Below are 20,494 nucleotides of genomic sequence, written 5' to 3'. Positions count from 1 at the left end.
AGGCAAAGGCCCTTTCGTCGTCTGTCTTCTCTTTCTGTTCCAGATAAAGGACAACTGTTGGAAATGGCCCTTTTTGCAGGGTTATCCCCAAACATTTTTGCCTTTTTCCTCCTATTTCTTCAGGTCTGTTTTTGCTAGTTTATTGTCTCTGCACACTTTACCACTACTAATCAGTGCTAAAGTGCAAGTGCTCCCTAGGTAAATTGTACTGTTGATTGGTTTATCTATGATTGGTACATTTGATTTACTAGTAAGTTCCTAGTAAAGTACAACAGAGGTGCCCAGGGCCTGTAAATCAAATGCTACTAGTAGGTCTGCAGCACTGATTGTGTCACGCACATGAGTAGCCCTGTAAGCATGGCTCAGACCTGCCTCTGCAGTGTCTGTGTGTGCAGTTTTAAACTGCTAATTCGACCTGGCAAGTGCACCCACTTATCAGACCCAAACCTTCCCTTTTGGTACATGTAAGGCACCCCTAAGATAGGCCCTAGGTAGCCCCATGGGCAGGGTGCAGTGTATTTAAAATGTAGGATATGTACTGGTGTGTTTTACATGTCCTAACAGTGAAATACTGCCAAATGCGGGTTTCACTGTTACAAGGCCTATCTCCCTTATAGGTTAATATGGGGGCTGCCTTTAAATAACTTTAAAGCGCAGATTCCCTTTGAGGGCAGATGGAAATATGGAGTTTGGGGTCCCTGAACTCACAATTTAAAAATACATCTTTTAGTGAAGTTGGTTTTTTAGATTGTGAGTTTGAAAATGCCACTTTTAGATAGCAGGCATTTTCATGCTTAAACCATTTTGTGACTCTGCCTGTTTGTGGATTCCCCATCTGGGTCAGTTTGACAGTTGGGCTGTTCACATCTCTCCTTTAGACAGTGACCCAAATGGAGCTGGGGTGTAAACTGCATATCTTGATGAGCCACCTGAGCTAGAGTGGAGGGAGGAGTGGTCGCTTGCACCCGAAAGGACTGTGCCTGCCCTCACACAATGCAGTCTCCAACCCCTTGGTGTGTGTCTCGGGCCTGGACACAGAAGGATCTTGCAAACACTTGAGACTTTGCTTTGACGTTTGCCAACTTGAAAGGCAGAATGGGGTATAAGAAGAAGACCCAAAACACCAGACTTTTAGAATCTTTCTGGAATCAAGAGGAACCTCTGCCCAGGATAAGAGCTGAAGAGCTGGAGGAGACGTACTGTTCCTTTGCTGTGTTGCTTTGCTGGACTGGCCTGCAGTTGCTGCTTCTGCCTGAAAAGAGTGCAAAGGGTGAACTTTGCTGTGTGTCCTGCTTTGAAAAGTTCTCCAAGGGCTTGGAATAGAGCTTGCCTCCTGTTGGAGGTCTCAGGGACACCAGAGACTTCAGTTTCCTCAACGTGCAGCACTGGGAACTGTGCGTTTTGTGCTGTTCAATAGGAGAAACCACCACAACACTGCCAACGAAGCAGCTGGCTTGTACCGTGCCCTGCTGACGCCGCATGGAGCCGCACTGCCCTGCTTCGCACAGCGACCCTGGTCTCACTGACTCCGTCATCAGCCGATTTCACCGAGCTCACACCGCAGCCTGGGCATCCCAGACGATGCCGCTCCTCCTGACACCGGCGCCACTGCCCACACTGTGGCCTGTGGTCACCGCTTGTGAGGTACACGAAGCACCATCTCACCCCGCACCGCATCCCTGATCCACCGACGCCAGCACTGTCAACTCCAGTGTCGTCACCAGGCATCCCTGCCTGCACCGTGGCCTGTGGACACTGCTCGGGAGTGTCACAAAGCACCGTCTCGTCCTGCACCACCGGTTTGGGCCTACAGATGACAGCGGTTCAGCAACAACAACGACACTGCCTGCACCATGACCTGGTGACACTGCACTTTGCACCGCCCCACTTCACACCGCATCCCTGGTCTCACTGACGCGGCTGGATGCCGTCACCGAGCCGCTGCCTGCACCATGACCTGTGGGCACCGCACGTCGCACCGTCCAGCTTCGCACCGTAGCCCCGACGCCATCCACACCGGCGCTCCTGACTTCATCAGTCTGGAGTTCGATCTACAACGTGTGACTTCAAGGGCCCGACGATCCCCGCACCGACTCCGGAACCGACACTAGCGACGCTGCTCCAGAGCTCACCGCGAGGATCACTACGCCCTGCAATTCCAAAGGTACTGTTTGCGGGTCTCCCCTACACATAGCTGGCCAGCCTGAACTGTTGATTTTGTTGATCACAATGCCATGATAGCCACAGGTGGAGCTATCGACTTCAAGCAGCTGTATTTTTCAGAAGAATCGTCAATTCTATCAACGTATATCCAGCTTTAAATGCCACCCCCAAGGTTGTCAGCAGGCCTTGCCCCACTCCTCATCAGCTAATCACCCAGGTCTTCCTCCCAACACCCCTGCAATCTGTCAAGTGAGGGGTGGCAGTTGGTTAACAGTGTCCTGTACGTAAGGGACCTTGCATGGGTATGGAGCGGGGACAGCGGAAGTCTAAATTCCAATGGGGACTCATCAGGGACATTGTGTAGTATGTCCCTGTGCTCCCCCAAGAACTTGAGGGTAACAATAATGTTGTGATGCAGTCAGCTCGTACTTGGTCTGCAACTCCAAGAAGGAGAGTAGGACCCCAAATATCACCCAGTTTTGAAATGCCTATCAGGTCCCATTGGGGTTTCCAGTCTAGTCCCCGTACGGCCCTCAGGATAGCTGATGCCAACAAGCGGGTCTCCAAAGTGGTCTCCAGAGTGGGCTGCCAATTCATCTTCTTGGTTGATGCTTTCCAAATTTTTAGCACTAGGTCTGTTGGTGTCGGTGTGCATTAGTGTCTGCATCCTTCTTATACGTGTCAGGTATATCTCTCTGGGGACAACCGATCTGCCCTCAGAGAGGGTTTGGTTTGTGGAGGGAAAGCCCAATCACTGACCATTTGGAGTTGTGCAGCCCAATAGTGCAGTTGGAGATACGACAAGCCAATCCACCCATCATAGGGGCCTCTGGTTAGAGTTGAAAGTGCAATGCGGGTGCACCATCCACAGTAGGGTTCATTTGAGTGCTTCTACTGATCGGAAGAAATTGTCTAGGACTTCAAATAATGTATTTTGGAGGAGGTAGTGGGACTTTGGAAGTACAATCATTTTATCTAGGGTAGCCCTGCCTATCAGATAAAACTGGAGAGATCTCCAAATGCCCTACACCTTTTATGTATCCCCCCAGTACCTGGTCTAGGTTGCATTCCAAGAAGATCATAGGATCCAACGTGACCCAGGCCTTTATGTAGCGGAAGCTATCTGGAGCCCAGTAGAGCGGGCAGCCCAGGTCCCTCGGAGAGGCGGAGAGAGTCAACAGGAATTTAACTTATTTCTACCAGTTGATCCATATACCTGAGTAGTACCAAATGTGTCAAGCATATGCAAAATCCTGGGGACTGACTCCATGGGGTTGGCTAAGTACAGTAAGATACCGTTCTCACAGAGGGAAATAATGTGTTCCCAAACATTAGTCCACTGCAATCCCCTGAGTTGGGCGTTCACCCTAACACAGCCTGCCAATGGTTCGAGGACCAGCTTAAAGAACAGGGGAGAAAGTGGACACCCCTGCGGTGTGCCACGGTCCATAACAACTCATTCACCTTGATGTGGCCAACAGATTTGTGTACAGCAGCTGGATCCAAGACACAAATTCCATGCTGGAGCCCCAAAGCCCATTTTGTCCAGGACTGACCATAGGAACTCCCATGTCACATATTTAAATTCCACCCTGGCATCCAGAAAGAGTAGCACTGCTGGCTCTCCCATCCCTCACCTTTGCAGCAGGCAACCAAAAAGTATTTGCAAATTCTGTTGGGTGGATCACTTAGGCATAAAGCCTGACTCATCCGTTTTTTTTTGGCACTTGTGTTAATCTATTCCTGAGTACTTTAACAATAATTTTGACCTCTGCAATAAGTGGAGTAATTGGGCGGTAGGAATCACAGTGTTCGGGGGGAGGTCCCGCTTTATGGATCAGGACAATTGTGGAAGTTCTCAAGTCAGGAGGGAGCGTGCCCTCTTTCTTGGCCATGTAGAACATCTGTTTCAATTGTTCCATCAATAGTCAGGCCACGCACTTAAAAAATTCTGTTAGTAAGCCAGTAGGTCCCCGGGTTCTCCCCCCACAGTTGATGTATATCCTCACTGATTTCCTCTATCTGGATAGCTCCATCCAGGTTGTAGAAGTCAGCAGGGGATAACCTTGGAGTGGAGAGTTCGCTCACAAAAGCCCATAGGTCTGCTGTCAAATGGTGAGGTCCCAGCTGTATAGATCTGCCAGGTGTGACACAAAGGTTTTGGAAATGTTCTTTACCATATGGTGTGGTGCCCCGTGGGCATCCACTATGTAATGGATCCACCTCCTTCCTCCTCTTGTTGAGCTAACCACACAATCAGTTTCCCAGCCTAATTATCAACTTCATAATAAAGACAGTGTTGTTTGGATGGGTATTGGTCCCTCTCCTCCTCTTCCACCCAGGTGCAGTATTTCTCCCTTGTTAGGGCCAGCCAGTGGATTTGGTTGGGTGTAGGGGGTTCCTCCCATTCAGATTCGCACTAAGTGTTCTTCTAATGCGGTAACCTCTTTTTGTTTCTCTCTCTTTTTCCTCATTATGTGCGTGAGTAGGTCACCCCACACTACAGTTTTGTAGGCCTCCCACAGTGTGATGTCTGAGGGGACCGTACTAGTGTTCTCTTTGAAGTAGAGCTCTGTGGTGAAAGTCAGGTGTGTCCTCGAACCCCAGTCTCTCAACCCCTACAGATCCATCCTCCTGTTCTCCCAACCTCCTTTGTTCCGTTCCCCCAGCCCCCAAGCGAGTATGGAGCAGTGAATGGTGAGATATGGCCATAGGCAGATATTTGGTACTGCACTATCACTTGCCCTGGGTCCGAAGGACCAGACAGTGGAACAATTCGGACATGGAACCTGCTGATCTGGCCGCATATGATTAGCAGCGGTCCGCAGGCCTTGCCTCCTGCCATATGTCTATCAGGCCCCTCACCAATAAAACTGTTTCTAGTCATATGACCTTGCCTGACGGTCTCCTGTTCCACGTAATCCTATCCATGTCTGTGTCTAGTACCAAGTTTAGGTCGCCTCCCAAGATCGAGATCCTGGGCAAAATCTGTGTCAGCCAGTCCCCAGCCCTCTGCAGCATATCTGCTTGTAGGCCCGGCAGGAAATACCATGAGGTGATCTCAATCAATTCCTCGTTAAACTCCCCCAGCACAGCAGCCATCTGGGTCAGTCCAGGTCTTCAAGACCACCAGGGTGAGAGGCCTCCTCACCAGTATTCCGACCCCCCTGGATCCGATGGTGAATTTCGAGTGTGCTCACAACTTTTTTTTTAAAACACAAAAAATAACAGCTCTTTCAGATTGAATCGGATATTTGGTGTCCATTGTTAAACATGTGCACAACTAAAACTTCCCTTTGGCCTTCATCCAATCACAGAGGGGCATGTTATACATAGTTTGGCTCGCTCCAGGCATGTCAGTGTTATCATACTGACAATACTGACAGAGCATAATGTGTCTGTGATTGTTGAAAATATGAGATGGGTGCCTTAATTTGGTAAATCTCTACAGCAGTTTATAGACAAAGCCAATTTTGAAGTTCCAAAGCATTTTTGTAAGAAGTGTGACCAAAAACATCCCAGCAGGTGTTTGAGTATCATCTGCACAGCATACCCTTGCCAGTCACCAAGATTTTCTGTGTAGATAAGGAAAAGAAGATAGAGCTGGCGCGCTTGCTCTGTTCCCACTTAGCTGATGCATTGTCAGCCCAGCCAATCATAGCAAACATGCCCGCAGGGCAAAACCAAAACTACCTTGGGAACACAGGCAACAAAGCATGTTAAAGAAGTGCCAACATAGGAAAAAAAGAGTCAACTCTCTTGTCTGCACATGGCTATATTGGCAACAGGCACAGCATGACGTTCTGTGCACAGTGCTAATAGTCAGACAGGAGTGAAAAAAATGAAGCAAAAGAAAAAGTGCCACAGACCACACCGAGACATTTTCTGTTTTTGCGGTGCTCTCATTGAAAAGTGCAAACATTGCACACTTCAACCTATTTAGCGGAAAAAAGTGATTTGCGAAATCACTTAAACCTCGAGGGTCTATTCATTGGAAAAATAAACTAAAGACTTGGGAGTTGAAGGCTGACTATGGACATCAATTCACCAGAATGCCAGGGGTAGTGGACTTGACTTGACTTTTACCTTAATTACATCACAGGGTGTAACATCATTTGACCTTTGACCCGGATTGTTTCCAGGAAATCACGTACCATGACCTTAATACTGATGACATCACAATATTTGCATGAATACCAGACACTGACAACTGTCTATTTTAGATACCACCTATATGAAGGTGCTGACTTGATCTTTGAAAGTTCTTCAGTGCCCTGAATTCCAGTGAGTGAAGCAAGTAAGCCAGACTTCTGCCAGGGGGTTAGGTCTAAAATGAAATAGATTCTGAAAGAACACTCATTAAATATTCAAATTCTTTCATGGCATGTCAAGTCCATGAAACCTAACGCTGCCCAGGAGTTGACCCCATTTTTAAAAAATGTGCTATGGGTGCTAGGTATGTCAAAAATTACTTCCATTGCCCCAGAGCCAGCACAATGCACAAGGTATGCTTTGCTTGTGGTTTTGTTATATTTACTTTATAAAGCAAATTAGGATTTCCTTTGAGATGTTGGACTGAATAATACAAAGTAATACAAATTAGTGCTATATGCTAGGGTGGTGTTCCAAGAGCGGTACATGGGCGTTACCATTTAATCACCCATGGGTTTTCATACAAATCCCAGTCTACAAACAATTCTAGACATGGATTTGTGCCAAAACGTATCTCAGCTGCCACAAAAGGACTAGTTTCACTAATTGTGCTCCATTTTTTTATTCCATATTGAATAATATTTAAGGGATAAAGTACCCCTATCCTTATATTGTAAGAATATTACAAGTCACCAAGAAATTCCATAACCATATATAGGAACGAGGCCGAAGGCTGGGTTCCTTCATAAGGTTATGGAACTCCAGGATGACTTGCAATATCCTTATCATGTACGTCAGGGGGTACTTTATCTCCTATAACACATTGTCACTTCCTCAACTTTCTCACAAACAATTTAAAATACTGGTGTGTAGTTCTTTCATATGAAAGAGCGAGCAATTTTGGAAAAACGTGTAGAAACATGGAGAAACACTGTAGCTTTTCTCTATCTAAGGAGTGCAAGAAATGAAAATATTCTCTCTGCTTGTCAGCTATTAAAATGGAGCAGAAGAAAGAAAAGCAACATATCATTTGTTGCTTTAAACAGCTGCTATAATTATGATCCATACACTGACCTGTCTTTCACCCCGTCTGCTGGCTCTGGCAGCAGGCATTGTGACATCAGAACTCGACTGTAGCAACCTTTTAATAGTCAAGTTCTGACGTATTTTCCTTATAATCAGCGATGCGCATTGTGCGCCACAAATCGACGATTATAAAGAAATTAGTGACTGCCATTTATATAGGGATTACAGAATCCCACATATTATATATATATATATATATATATATATATATAGACATATATATATATATATATATATATATATATATATATATATATACATATATAAATGTCATAGCATGTCTTGTAAGCCCTTCACATGAGGTAGAATCATCTGCATATAAAGAGCAACAATAATTAATAGATTTTTATTGTATATAATTTACTATAGCTCACCGTAATAACCCTAATTACTAAAAGGAGTTGTCAGGGCAGCAGAGAATTTGCAAGTGCAAAGTGTTTATTTGTACCAATTTTTAGGGTCAAGCCTGCGAGTCATATGCTAGTACATGCGTCTCGCTTGCGAGACTCTGTTGTGTACAGTGAAGAGCTTGGAGCTCGCCTGACACCATTTGTTGGCTTCTGGGATACTCTGCTTTACACGCTCATAATTCATCACTGCAGGCATGGCATAATTTCCGTTCCTCTGTGTGGAGCAGGGAACAAGCACTGATTGATTCAACTTTATCAGTGCCTCTCCGCTGCTCCCGAAGTGATTGAGGTACTATTTTGTTCTTTTTAACTTCTAGTGCCCTGCAAACAGAAGGCTTGTGACTGGAAAAAACAGGCCCAGCAGGACAAACAAAATTGCAAAGTTCTATTTTTTATAGCTAACTTTCTTTTATTTTGCCAAATCGCCATTTCTCACTTTGCACTCATGTTCTCTATTGTTTTTGCTCATGGGCTCTGTTCACAAAAGATGACGATTATCTTGTTCTAAATATTGCAAAGTGACATTGTTTCTTTATTATGTGTAATTTCTAAAATAATGTTTTAACGTGTGATCACCCCAATCCACCCCACTCCAAGCTGCCCTACTACAATCCAGCCCAATCCACCCCACTCCAATCTAAATCACTCACCCCAAACCAGCCCACTCCAACCCACCACACTCCAATTCACCCAACCCACCCCAGTCTAAGCTGCCCCACTCCAGTTCCCCCCACTCCAATCCAAAACAATTTGCACCACTCCAAAACAAACTGCCCCACTCCAATCCAAAATAATCTGACCCACTCCAACCCAAAACAATATGCCCCAGTCATCCAATCCAAAACAATATGCCCCACTTCAATGTGCCCTCACTCCCATCTACCCCACTCCAATCTGCCCCCCTCCACTCCAAAAAATCTGCCCCACTAGAAACCAAAACAATCTGTCCCAATCTCAATAATCTGCTGCCCTGCAATCAACTGCACTACAATCCAAAACAATCTGTCCCACCTCAATCAGTCCCACTCCTATCTTCCCCACTTCAATCCAAAACAATTTGCCCCACTCCAATCCACCTCACTCCAGTCTGCCCCACTTTAATCCAAGACAATTTTCTTCACTCCATTCCACCCCACTCCAATCGGCCCCACTCCAATCCTAATCTGTCCCACTCCAACCCATCTCACTCCAACATGCCCCACTCCTATCCACCCCACTCCAATCGGACCCACTCCAATCCAAAACAATCTGTTCCTTTCCAGCCTGCTCACTCCAATCTGCCCCACTCTAATCCAAATCAATACTCCCACTCCAATCCAATCCATCCACTCCAACCCAATTCACCCTACTCCCATCCAATCCACCCCACTCAAATCTGATCCACCTTAATACAGTCTGCCCCACTCTAATAGGCCCAACACCAATCTGCCCCACCCCAGCCTGCCCCACTCCAGTCTGCCCCAAACCAATCCAAAACAATCTGCCTCACTCCAATCCAAAACAGCCTGTGTCACTCCAATCCACCCCCTTCTAATCTGACGCACTTTAATAAAAAACAATCTGCCCAACCCCAATCTACCCCACTTTAGTCCAAAACAATCTGCCCCACTCCAGTCCCAAACAACCCACTCCAAAACAATCTGCCCCACTCCAATTCGCCCCACTCCAATCCACCTCACCCCAATTCAGTCCATCTCACTCCAATCCACAACAATCCACCTCACTCCAATCCAGTTCACCCCACACCAATCCAATCTACACCACATCAATCAAATCCACCCTAATCCAGCCCAGTCCAATCTACACCACTCCAATCCAATACACCTCACCCCAGTACAATCCACTCCAATACACCCCACTCCAGTCCAATCCAACCCACTCCAGTCTGACCCATCCCACCCCAATCCAACCCTCCATTCCAGCCCACCACACTCCAATCAAACCCACCCTCATCCAATCCACGCCGCTCCAATCCACCCTAATCCAAACCAACCCAAGCGTCCCACTCCAGTCAAGTCCGCTGCTACCCACTCCACCTCACTCCAATCCAGTCCACACACACCAACGCAATCCATCCCACTCCAATACAATTCAGTTTAATCCACCTCACTCCAGTCCACATGAAGCCACCCTACTCCAGTCTAATCCACCCCCACTCCAAACCACCTAAATCTACTCCACTCCAATCCATTCCAACCTTCTTCAATCAATCCACCCCACACATATCCAATCCACTCCAATTTTTTTTGCAGTTATATATAGCGTGAATGCAACCCGAAGGTATTGGAGTGCTTTACATCAGCACCAGTTACATTACACCAGAACACATTTATTTTTTTGGTAAACAAGGGGAGATTAAGGGCCAGATGTAGGAAACTGTTTGCGACTCGCAAACGGCAAAATTTGCCGTTTGCGAGTCGCAAAACGCAGTTTCCTATGCAGAAATGCATTTTGCGAGTCGGAACCGACTCGCAAAATGCATTTCCGACTCGCAAATAGGAAGGGGTGTTCCCTTCCTATTTGCGACTCGCAGTGGGATGCAATACCATTTGCGACCGCGTACGCGGTCGCAAATGGCATCGCAGTTACCATCCACTTCAAGTGGATGGTAACCCACTCGCAAATTGGAAGGGGTCCGCATGGGACCCCTTCCAGTTTGTGACTGGACCCAAAAACATTTTTTCAGGGCAGGGAGTGGTCCAAGGGACCACTCCCTGCCCTGAAAAAATACCGAAACAAAAGGTTTCGGTTTTTTTTTTAAGTGCAGCTCGTTTTCCTGTAAGGAAAACGGGCTACACTTAAAAAAAAAAAAACTGCTTTATTTAAAAGCAGGTCACGAACATGGAGGTCTGCTGACGTCAGCAGGCCTCCATGTTAGCGAGTGCCTATACTCGCTATGGGGCCGCAATTTGCGACCCACCTCATGAATATTCATGAGGTGGGTCATTGCGACCCCATAGCGAGTCGCAGTCGGTGTCTGAGACACCGTACTGCATAGCAATTTGCGAGTTGCAAATTGCGAGTCGCAGGGACTCGCAATTTGCAAGTCGCAAATTGTCGTTTTGCTACATCTGGCCCTATGTGATTTGCCCAAAATAACAGGATTTTAAACCAATGCCAAGACTTTATCCAGGTTCCCAGTTCCAAAGTTGGCAGCTCTGCTTGTTACATCACATCATCTCCCCAGTCCACCTCACTCCAATCCAATCCGCCCACTCCAATCCAATCCACCCAATTCAGTCCAATCCACCACAATCCACTCCACTCCAATCTACCCCACCCCACTCCAAGCCAATCCACCCCACCCCTATCAAATCCATCCCAGTCCAATCCACAACACTCAATCCAATCCCCCACCCCACCCCAATCCACCCCACTCAGTCCAGTCCAACCTACTCGATCCAATCCACCTCACTCCAGTCCGATTCACCCCAATCCAATTCACCCCAATCCTAACCACCACCACTCCAGTCCACCCCACTCCGATCCAATCCACCTCACTGCAATCCACCCCATCTCAACCCAACCCACCCCCTCCAATCCAATCTACCCCCTCCAGCCTATGCCATCCCAACCCAATCTGCCCCACTCCAATCCAATCCACCCTCCTGTACTTTAATCCACCCCACTCTAATCCAATCCAACCCACCCCATCCCAGTTCAGTCCACCGCACTCCAATCCGATCCATTCAGCCTACCCCATTCCAATCCACCCCACTCCACTCCAATGCACCCCAATCCATTCCACCACATGCCAATCCAATCCATCCCACTACAATCCACCCTACTACAAACCAAACCACACCACCCCATCTCAGTTCAGTCCACCTAACTACAATCCAATCCATCCACCCAAACCCACTCCAATACACCCCACCTTAATGCAATCCATCCCATTCCAATCCATCCCGCTCCAACCCACCCCAATCCAAGCCAACAAACCCCACTCCAATCCAATCCACAATACTCCAATCCATCCCACTGCAGCCCACCGCACACCAATCCAATCCACCTACTCCAATCCAATCCACTCCACCTCATTCCAATCCACCCTACTCACTCCAGTTCACCCCATGCCAATCCAATCCGCCCAGCCCCCTCCAATCCAATCTACCCGCTCCAGTCCACCCCACCCCTCCCGAATCTACCCGACGCCACTCCATAACCTCCAATCCACCCCAATCCAATCCACCCCAGCTCATCCCATTTCAGCCCACTGCACTCCAATTCAATCCATCCACCCTACTCCAATCCACCCCACTCCACTCCAATCCACCCAGTCCACTGCACCCCACCCCACCTCATGCCAATCCAATCCATTCTAATCCACCCCACTACAATCCACCCCACTACAATCCAATTCACCTCATCCATCATGGTTCAGCCCACTCCACTCCAATCCATTCTATCCATCCCACCTCACTCTACCCCACAGCAATGCAATCCACCCCACTCCAATCCACCCTGCTGCAATCCACCCCAATCCAAGCCAAAACACCCCACTCCAATCCACAACACTCCAATCCATCCCACTGCAGCCCTCCACACCCTAATCCAATCCACCCCATCCCATTTCAATCCACCTACTCCAATCCAATCCACCCCACTCCAATCCACCCACTCACTCCAATCCACCACACTCTATCCCAGTCCAATTCACCCCACCTCATCCCAGTTGAGTCCACCCCACTCCAATCCAATCCTTCCAGCCCACCCCTCTCCAATCTGTGCTACTCCAATCCAATCCATCCCACTCCAGTCCACTCCATCCCACTCCAATCTGGTCCACCCCACTCCAATCAATCTAATCCACCCCACTACAATCCAGTCCACCCCACTCCAGTCCAATCCACCACACTCCAATCCAGTGAATCCAATCCACCCTACTCCAATCCAATCCACCCCACTCCAATACAGTCCACCCCACTCCAATCCAATTCACCCCACTACCCCAGTCCAATCCACCACACTCCAATCCTGTGAATCCAACCCACCCCACTCCAATCCAACCCACTCTAGTCCAATCTAATCCACCACACTCCAATCCAGTCCACCACACTCCAATCCAATTCACCCCACTACCCCTGTCCAATCCACCCCATCTCAGCCCTATCACCCCAATCCAATCCAAACCACCCACCCAATCCAATCTAATTCACCTCACTCAAATCCACCCCAATCCAATCCACTTCACACCATTTCAATCCACCCCACTCCACTTAATCCACCCCACTCTACCCCACTCTACTCTATTCCACCCCACTACCTCAATCCACTCCTACTCCACTCTATGACACTCTCTGCCACTGAACCACTAAACTCTACTACCCTGTACTTAACTCTACAACACCCTACTCCCTCTACCCCACTCTACGACACTCCAACAAATCCACTCTACGACACTCTACTCTCCACTTCACTCTGACACTCCAAGCAGATAACCTTTAGCCATGCTGAACAGCAACCACACTGGTGTACAACATGGCAAAAAGACATTGTGAAAGTCAATAGCTCTTGCCAATGCTTGCCAGAAGAGAGGCTTTCAAACATTGCAACAGGGCACATTTACGGTTTGGGGATATTATCTCAGAACCATAAAGAGGGTGTTGGTCCCAGACTGTTAGTGAGAAGACCCTTTTTAAATACCGCTACCTCAGGATTATAATCAGCTGCATCATCGCACTGTGTAGCTAATTATTTCTATCCCTCAATTACGCGCCCTCAATTAATGATATCAATTACAAATATATCGCATACGCCCAAGCTATCTGTATTAATTAATATGGCACAATCCGCTACACGCCGTCCTGCTTTCGGTAGAGGAAGCGGCCCATTACATTTTTTCATAATCTCATACTGGACGGTTTTAGGGCCCTTGGTAATAATGCACATCTCATCACCGCCTCCAGCCCTCTGATAGGCTCCTCTTGTGATAAATAATACATGTGTGTAATCTTCCACTTAAATCCAGCCGGCAAGGACTCCGCGAGCCACAGAGCTCGTTTGTGGCCTTTATATTTGAATCATCACATCGAAATAAACAATATTGGGAGAAAAATCAAAGATCTGGACGTTGAAAAAATGACAATTTGCGAAACATCGCATAACATTTCGGTAATGGTTGCCTTCGCTGCAGGGAGTGGGGAGACCGGGTAGATCCGGTGACGTCTTGTAATGAAAGTGTACAAAGGGGGTTCCTAATGAGTCAGGGGGTCTTATCTTGGACGACGTCAGTTTCCCCGTATCGTAGGATCCCGCTCTGAGACTGGTATTAATGTGGTAAAGACGCCTCCAGAACAAAGGGCGCGCCACGTGACAGGGTCTCAGAAGGGTCTGAGGTACTCTCCGTTTCCTATCGGCTCCCATGTGAATTTATGTCTTATTCACACACAGGAGAAGGCAGACTACCTGGAATTAAATCTCGCTCATACCAGGGTTGCAAGAGACCTGTCCATGTTAAACAGGACAGTAACAGAAGATGTGCAGACAGTCCAATGGGACGGAACTTGAATTTGATCGTGGTAGCTGCTAACAGTTTTACCAAATGTTATTGTCAATTTTTTCACTAACCTTAAATCTGGATGTAATAATCTCATTTTTTTACTAACCTTAAATTTAGAGGTAACATTGACGTATTGCGGCCATGATGTTATTACTCTGACAAAGTGTTACTTCCAGGTTTTGCAGGAGTCTCTAAATAAACCTCTTGGGGCCAGATGTAGGAAGGAAGCAATTTGCGAGTTGCAAATTGCGAGTCCTTCCGACTCGCAATTTGCAAGTCGCAAATTGCTATGCAGTACGGTGTCTCAGACACCGACTGCAACTCGCTATGGGGTCGCAATGACCCACCTCATGAATATTCATGAGGTGGGTCGCAAATTGCGGCCCCATAGCGAGTATAGGCACTCGCTAACATGGAGGCCTGCTGTAGTCAGCAGGCCTCCATGTTAGCGACCTGCTTTTCAATAAAGCAGTTTTTTTTTTTTTTTAAATGTAGCCCGTTTTCCCTAAGGGAAAACGAGCTGCATTTCAAAAAATCCGAAACCTTTTGTTTCCGTTTTTTCAGGGGAGGGAGTGGTCCCTTGGACCACTCCCTGCCCTGAAAAAATATTTTGGGGTCCATTCACAAAGGGGAAGGGGTCCCATGGGGACCCCTTCCCGTTTGCGAATGGGTTACCATCCACTTCAAGTGGATGGTAACTGCGACTCCATTTGCGACCGCATAAGCGGTCACAAATGGAATTGCATACCATTGCGAATCGCAAATAGGAAGGGAACACCCCTTCCTATTTGCGATTCGGAAATGCATTTTGCGAGTCGGTAACGACTCGCAAAATGCATTTCTGCATAGGAAACACGCATTTGCGAGTCGCAAACGGCAAATTTTGCCGTTTGCGACTCGCAAAGTGCTTCCTACATCTGGCCCTTAGCTATTGGTTTTGTCCTTTGTGATTCGCAGCACTGCTTAGTGCGATATGGTTCAAGGTAATTTAGCATATGTCTAATAACTGACATCTGAGCAGTGTGGGGCGGCGGGGGGTGAGGGGGCAATACAGTAGAATTCTTTATCTCTAATGTGCCAATGTCTTTTTTAAAATAGTCTTCCAAAACACCCCAATCTTCAGCTTGTTTATATACACTTTAATAGAGTACAGTTGATGACACCGGTAGACTGGGTAAACAAGGCCAAACCTGACTCATACTGTCTCATTTATCATCGCCGTAATCTGCGGTATGTGTGTGTGTGTGTGTATGTGTGTGTGTGTGTGTCTGTTGTTAAGGCTAATTTACTTTTTGCTGTACCATGTCAGGCTGCATATATTTCCTTAACGATTCTTTATAAAGTGATGAATTTGTAAGAAAATAAGTACAGAGGCTTAAAGTTTTTCTAAGAATCATAGTTCTGGGGACGCTAAATACAGAGGCATGCTAAATTTTGATTCCACATCACGGCTCTTCCTTCCATCACCCTACAATCCCTGTCTCTAACTCTTGCAGGTTCTTTTCCGCCACTGCTTTCTCCCTTTGTCACAGATTTCCTCTCTCTTCAACTGTCCAGCAGTGGTAAGCGGCCACAGATATTCTGATCGCATTGATCGGCATTCCAGTTGTAATTGGTTGGAAGGAAGCCACAACAAGATGGGTTGAAATAGAAATCAAAACAGCCCACCGCTTCCTGCACTGAAAGCTGTCCTGCAGGTGATGGGGTGGGCAGTTCGAATCCAACACCAGTCTGTTACCCATGATGGGAACTGAGGCCTCTCTGTACCCACAGCTTGTTGTGCATGATTGTGGATGCCGGACCTGAATATGGCTGATCCACCTAGCAGTCCAGAAATAGGAAGATTTACCTTCCGCCCACCTCTACAGCTCATCCCCACCAAGGATGGGATATATCTCTGACTGGTAGCAATTTTTGTTTCTGGCTTATAATGTTTTATTTAGTGTTCCAGTTTTTTTATTACAGGATTCTTCTAAGCATTTGCAAGACTTTCTGAGACAAGTGGGTGAATCCCATAAACAATTTACATACCCACAGTTTCAGCCTCTGCTTTAATTCTGGGGTAAAAATCCTTAGTGAAGAGTTGATGGTAGGGTGTGTGATGTGTACACATATATGGCATATACACTACATGTGAAAGAAACACTCACATTAAATAACTAACCTCTTCTAGGTACGGTTCACAAATCAACAGCTGCTAAATGATACAAGGCTGAGCATTCACAGCAGTCAGTCATGCAAGGCTTCCTGGTACTCATAACTATCGCCACTTCCCGCCAGTGGGGATCAACAAGCAGCCTAAAGTGCAGTACTTGTGCTCTGTAACCTACCTATATGATAAAGTCCAATCCAGTCCGTCGGGTCCACCTCCTCCTTAATATCCCAGTAAATGATAAGGTTTTGTGAATGGCCCAGAGTGTACTCATACACGCTGGCAGTCAGGCTGGAACGACTATCTGATGTCACCAGGTCCGTGTCACTGTTGGCCCGCTGGAAGTTCACACTCTCAGACATTGCTCCTTGGGAAGCCAGGCTCTGGAGGTTCTCCGGGCTCAATGTGTAACGGAGCTGAGGATTTCGCCGCCGTACAAAAAGGAGGTGTTCTCGAGCTGAGCTTGCCATCTTGTTTAGTTTTTCTTGCAAATGTCTTCCTCAAGGATCTGCAAAGAGCAAATACAAGTGTTAGGACCAATGAAGCAGTGTGAAGAGCAAAGCTGTCAACAGAGAGGACATGGTCTATGTGCTCACTCCGGAAACACCAATCATTTACCTTATCCACTTCAAAGATGACCCACGGGCACATCCTTGAATCGCAAGCCAGCGCAAGTTAGTATTAACTCAATTTGTCATTTATTAAACTGATTCACTCAGTTAGCTCCCATGGTTTAGGTGTGCACATTCAAAACATACGCTAGCAATCTTCTGCTGACAAAGATGTACATATACAAAGTCCTTAAAAAGGCATTACACTGTAATGTAGGTTTTCTACTGCAGATTATGTCATATGCTTGTCCCTTTCTAACTCAACATAGCACTGATGCTGTTTCAAGAGTGTGGCTAAAATCTTTGAAACAAGAGCCTACATTTCACCTTGAGGACTGGCATAAGTGCAATCACCTCTGAAGTGAAAGCCCTCGATAAAGTCCCAATGAGATGCTTTTTGGTATGTAGTTTTTCACGACTGATGTACATTACCACCACGTTCCTTTTAATAGTTCCACTAACGCCATAACTTCAGATGAGACAACACTTCATATGACAGACACATTCCTATATTACTGACCACAAATAAGAGTTTGAGTTCTCTAGCCTCTCCTGAGCTTTTTGGAGGGTTATGGTTCAATTGCTTAAACAACTGTGAGAGAAAAGAGAAGATTTAAGGTGGCAGCTTCATGAGCTACCAAGCACTCTAAGAGACCTCCTGCATGTGATTCCACATACATTTACAGCAGGCGTATTTCCTGAAAAATTCCAAAGGCGGAGGTTGCCAATGATATATATCACTCTTGCAATAATGCGGACTGCTCTAACGGCAGTGTTTCTGAAATGTATTGAGGATCTCACGGGCAGCAGGCTTGTTGGAGGCCTTCCACTGGTATTAATGGCTCATCAGAAGTTGTGTTTTGAGTCTATTTAACCTAGATATCCTTTAATCATATTCTTTAAGGAATTAAGATGGTTTGCTTTGTGCCGATGTCCTCTAACTCACATATAAGCAAATTTGGAGTTGTTTCATGTAAGCTGTCCCATTTCACTTTATTAAAAGGCAATACTGAATTTATGCTACTTTCATGTTTTTTTGCCAAAGTCTTCTCTTGGAGTAAGAGATTGCCTTGAAAGGGATTTTACTGCATCCAGTTTCTCAAGAGCAGTTGATACATTCCTGGCTTGGACTTACAACTAGGTCAGCAGAGATTAGTCAACAAGATGATCTTTCAGTGTATTTTGGAGCTACCTGGCAGGGTCTAAAGCATTCCATGACTATGCTCACCCAACAGATGTTAACGTCCTTTGTTTATTCTCCATCACAAGCCCATCTTCAGGCTCTTGTTCAAGATAGGTATACTAGGGAGACGGTTGCTTCATCTGTAGAGGTAGAGTGGGGCTCTTTATCAGACATCTGATAGCGATTACTTGGGCATCTCTTGCAACCTTTATTCACCACTGGACGGTGCAAGCTAGGAATCCTGGTGCATCGGTATTTGGATCTTAGGTGCGGTTGAAAGTACTAGAAGAGTAATGCATCCCATAAGTAAAAATAAAAAGCTCTAGACGACACAGGCAAAGGTATTTTTTATATTATATTAGTATTTTAGTCAAAGATAAGGATACTGCTTGTGTATTGACTGATTGTGGTGCTTTTATTGTTACTCAAATCAACCACTGGTCTATTGGCATTAGCAATATTTGCCATAGATTAAATAAAACATGATTATGAAAGAGCATAATGGAACACCTTCAAGGCCTTCTGAAAACTAACTTGCTAAGAGAAGGTTCTGGGGGACTAAAGCTAAATGTTGAAAGTTTCTGAGGCTACTTGGGTAAGAGGCAGTCACCAGTACGGGCCCTTTACGTATTAATGCTTCATCTGGACAAATTGTAGTGCTGTAAATACAACTTTTTTTTAATCTCAGAGAGAACTAGTGAAGACAGCAAAAGAATAAGAGAGATACATTTTCAGGACGCAGTATTCTCTACTTTTCTACAGCTAAAATTGGTGCTGCAGGTTGAAAAACGGCTGAGATTGAGAGAGTGCTCATAGCCCGGGTGAAAAGCTTACAGCTTTCTGTTGAAACCAGAGAGGAGAAAAGAAATAGTCTTTCTCAGAAGTTGTAAAAAAGATAAAAACGTGAAGATGCACCCGCTGCAATCTCTGGAGCCGGAAAAAAACAGTATCCAGTCATAAAATCCTTAATTTTGCAATGTCCACAACCGCGCAAATAGAATCCATACAGACTTATTGATTGGATGCCCCGATGATCGTGAGCTCTGCCTTGCCAGGTAAGTGAATCAGGGAGAATCGACTGCACAAGTAATAACAATAGATATTTTTTTCAAATGTCACTGGAATGTCTGGGATTAAAACATCTAAATTAAGGAAGTTAAATACATTGGAATTACGCCAAAGATGCAAAAGTTTTGATTCAAAACAAATAAAATGCATAGTTGCTGTTTTAAACTAATTAGTCATAGAAATGGGTCTTCGGGCAGTCGAACTTTATAGCATTTTAACACACACATTCTATTCACTTCTGCAGATTTAAAACAAATCTTGAATCCTGACTTCCATGCTCGAGGCTTTAGGGTGGGTTCTCTTACGTTATTTGTATCTCGACCACAAATGTACTAACATCCAATGTTTTATTCATTTTCAATTAAGGTACAATTATGAAAAGTAAAAAGACTTTCGTAAATCTAAACGCCCTTCTTTTTCGAAATTATTATAGAATTGACACAATTTGAACATCAACAAGTATTATCATTGACCAAAATGTTAAGAGAAGTGACATCACTTAGTAGTTTACTACCACTGACGTCACAGGAAGTGACACTGCGCAACCTATCAATTCAATAACCAACTAGTGCTCTTTTCCACATGACCTTCTTCGCAGCGTGTTCATCAACATTCACTGATAACATATATAAACAAACAGCTACTAAAAGCAGCAAGGAATGAAATGTCTACTTGTTGTTAAAGCTAATTATGCAGATTGTTTAAAGCACAGGGTTGCAAGCAGTAACTCTGAAGTAGCCATTCTGCCCTAAATTCCATCCATGAGTTTGCTTGGCCTCTATAAAGTAATTTTTAGAAATATACTTTGACGTCACCTCCACACGACAATGTCAGCCAATTATCAAACTTCTCTCTGACATGCTGCGTAAAAATGACACAAGGATAAAATACTGCCACCATCACTTAAACAATGTAAACGAAGGTTGTAGTGCTTGTTCAAGAAAGGGAGGGCGAGTCAAACATAATAGAAACGTTTTGGAGGACAAAATAAATGCAGTGTAAAGGCTACTGAAAAAATGTACATTTGGAAACGCACTCGAGTAAATAACAGGTCACGTGCTCTGCTGGTACACTGAGATGCACGCCTTTAGCTGGGCACTGCCCTCTTTCTGATTTCACGGTGCTTTCAGTGTGCAGTGCCTGGCCGAACTCTAGGAATTTCCAAAC

The 20,494-nt window shown here is 45.8% G+C and overlaps 1 protein-coding gene across 5 annotated transcripts in view; it reads right to left on the bottom strand.

The window, feature by feature from the left end:
- HECW2 (HECT, C2 and WW domain containing E3 ubiquitin protein ligase 2) overlaps nucleotides 1–20,494 on the bottom strand; it is a 1,462,881-nt gene that overhangs the window by 813,935 nt on the left and 628,452 nt on the right. For all 5 annotated transcript variants that reach the window (XM_069225854.1, XM_069225856.1, XM_069225859.1 and 2 more), the window contains one exon: nucleotides 16,644–16,973. In XM_069225854.1, coding sequence (XP_069081955.1) covers nucleotides 16,644–16,935 — 292 coding nt within the window. In that variant the 5' untranslated portion in view covers nucleotides 16,936–16,973. The remainder of the gene's footprint in view (nucleotides 1–16,643; nucleotides 16,974–20,494) is intronic.

The sequence above is a fragment of the Pleurodeles waltl genome, chromosome 3_1 (assembly GCF_031143425.1).
Source record: "Pleurodeles waltl isolate 20211129_DDA chromosome 3_1, aPleWal1.hap1.20221129, whole genome shotgun sequence".
NCBI lineage: Eukaryota > Metazoa > Chordata > Amphibia > Caudata > Salamandridae > Pleurodeles > Pleurodeles waltl.
The sequence above is the reverse complement of the archived record's forward strand: the minus strand, read 5'-3'. Positions and strand labels throughout refer to the sequence as shown.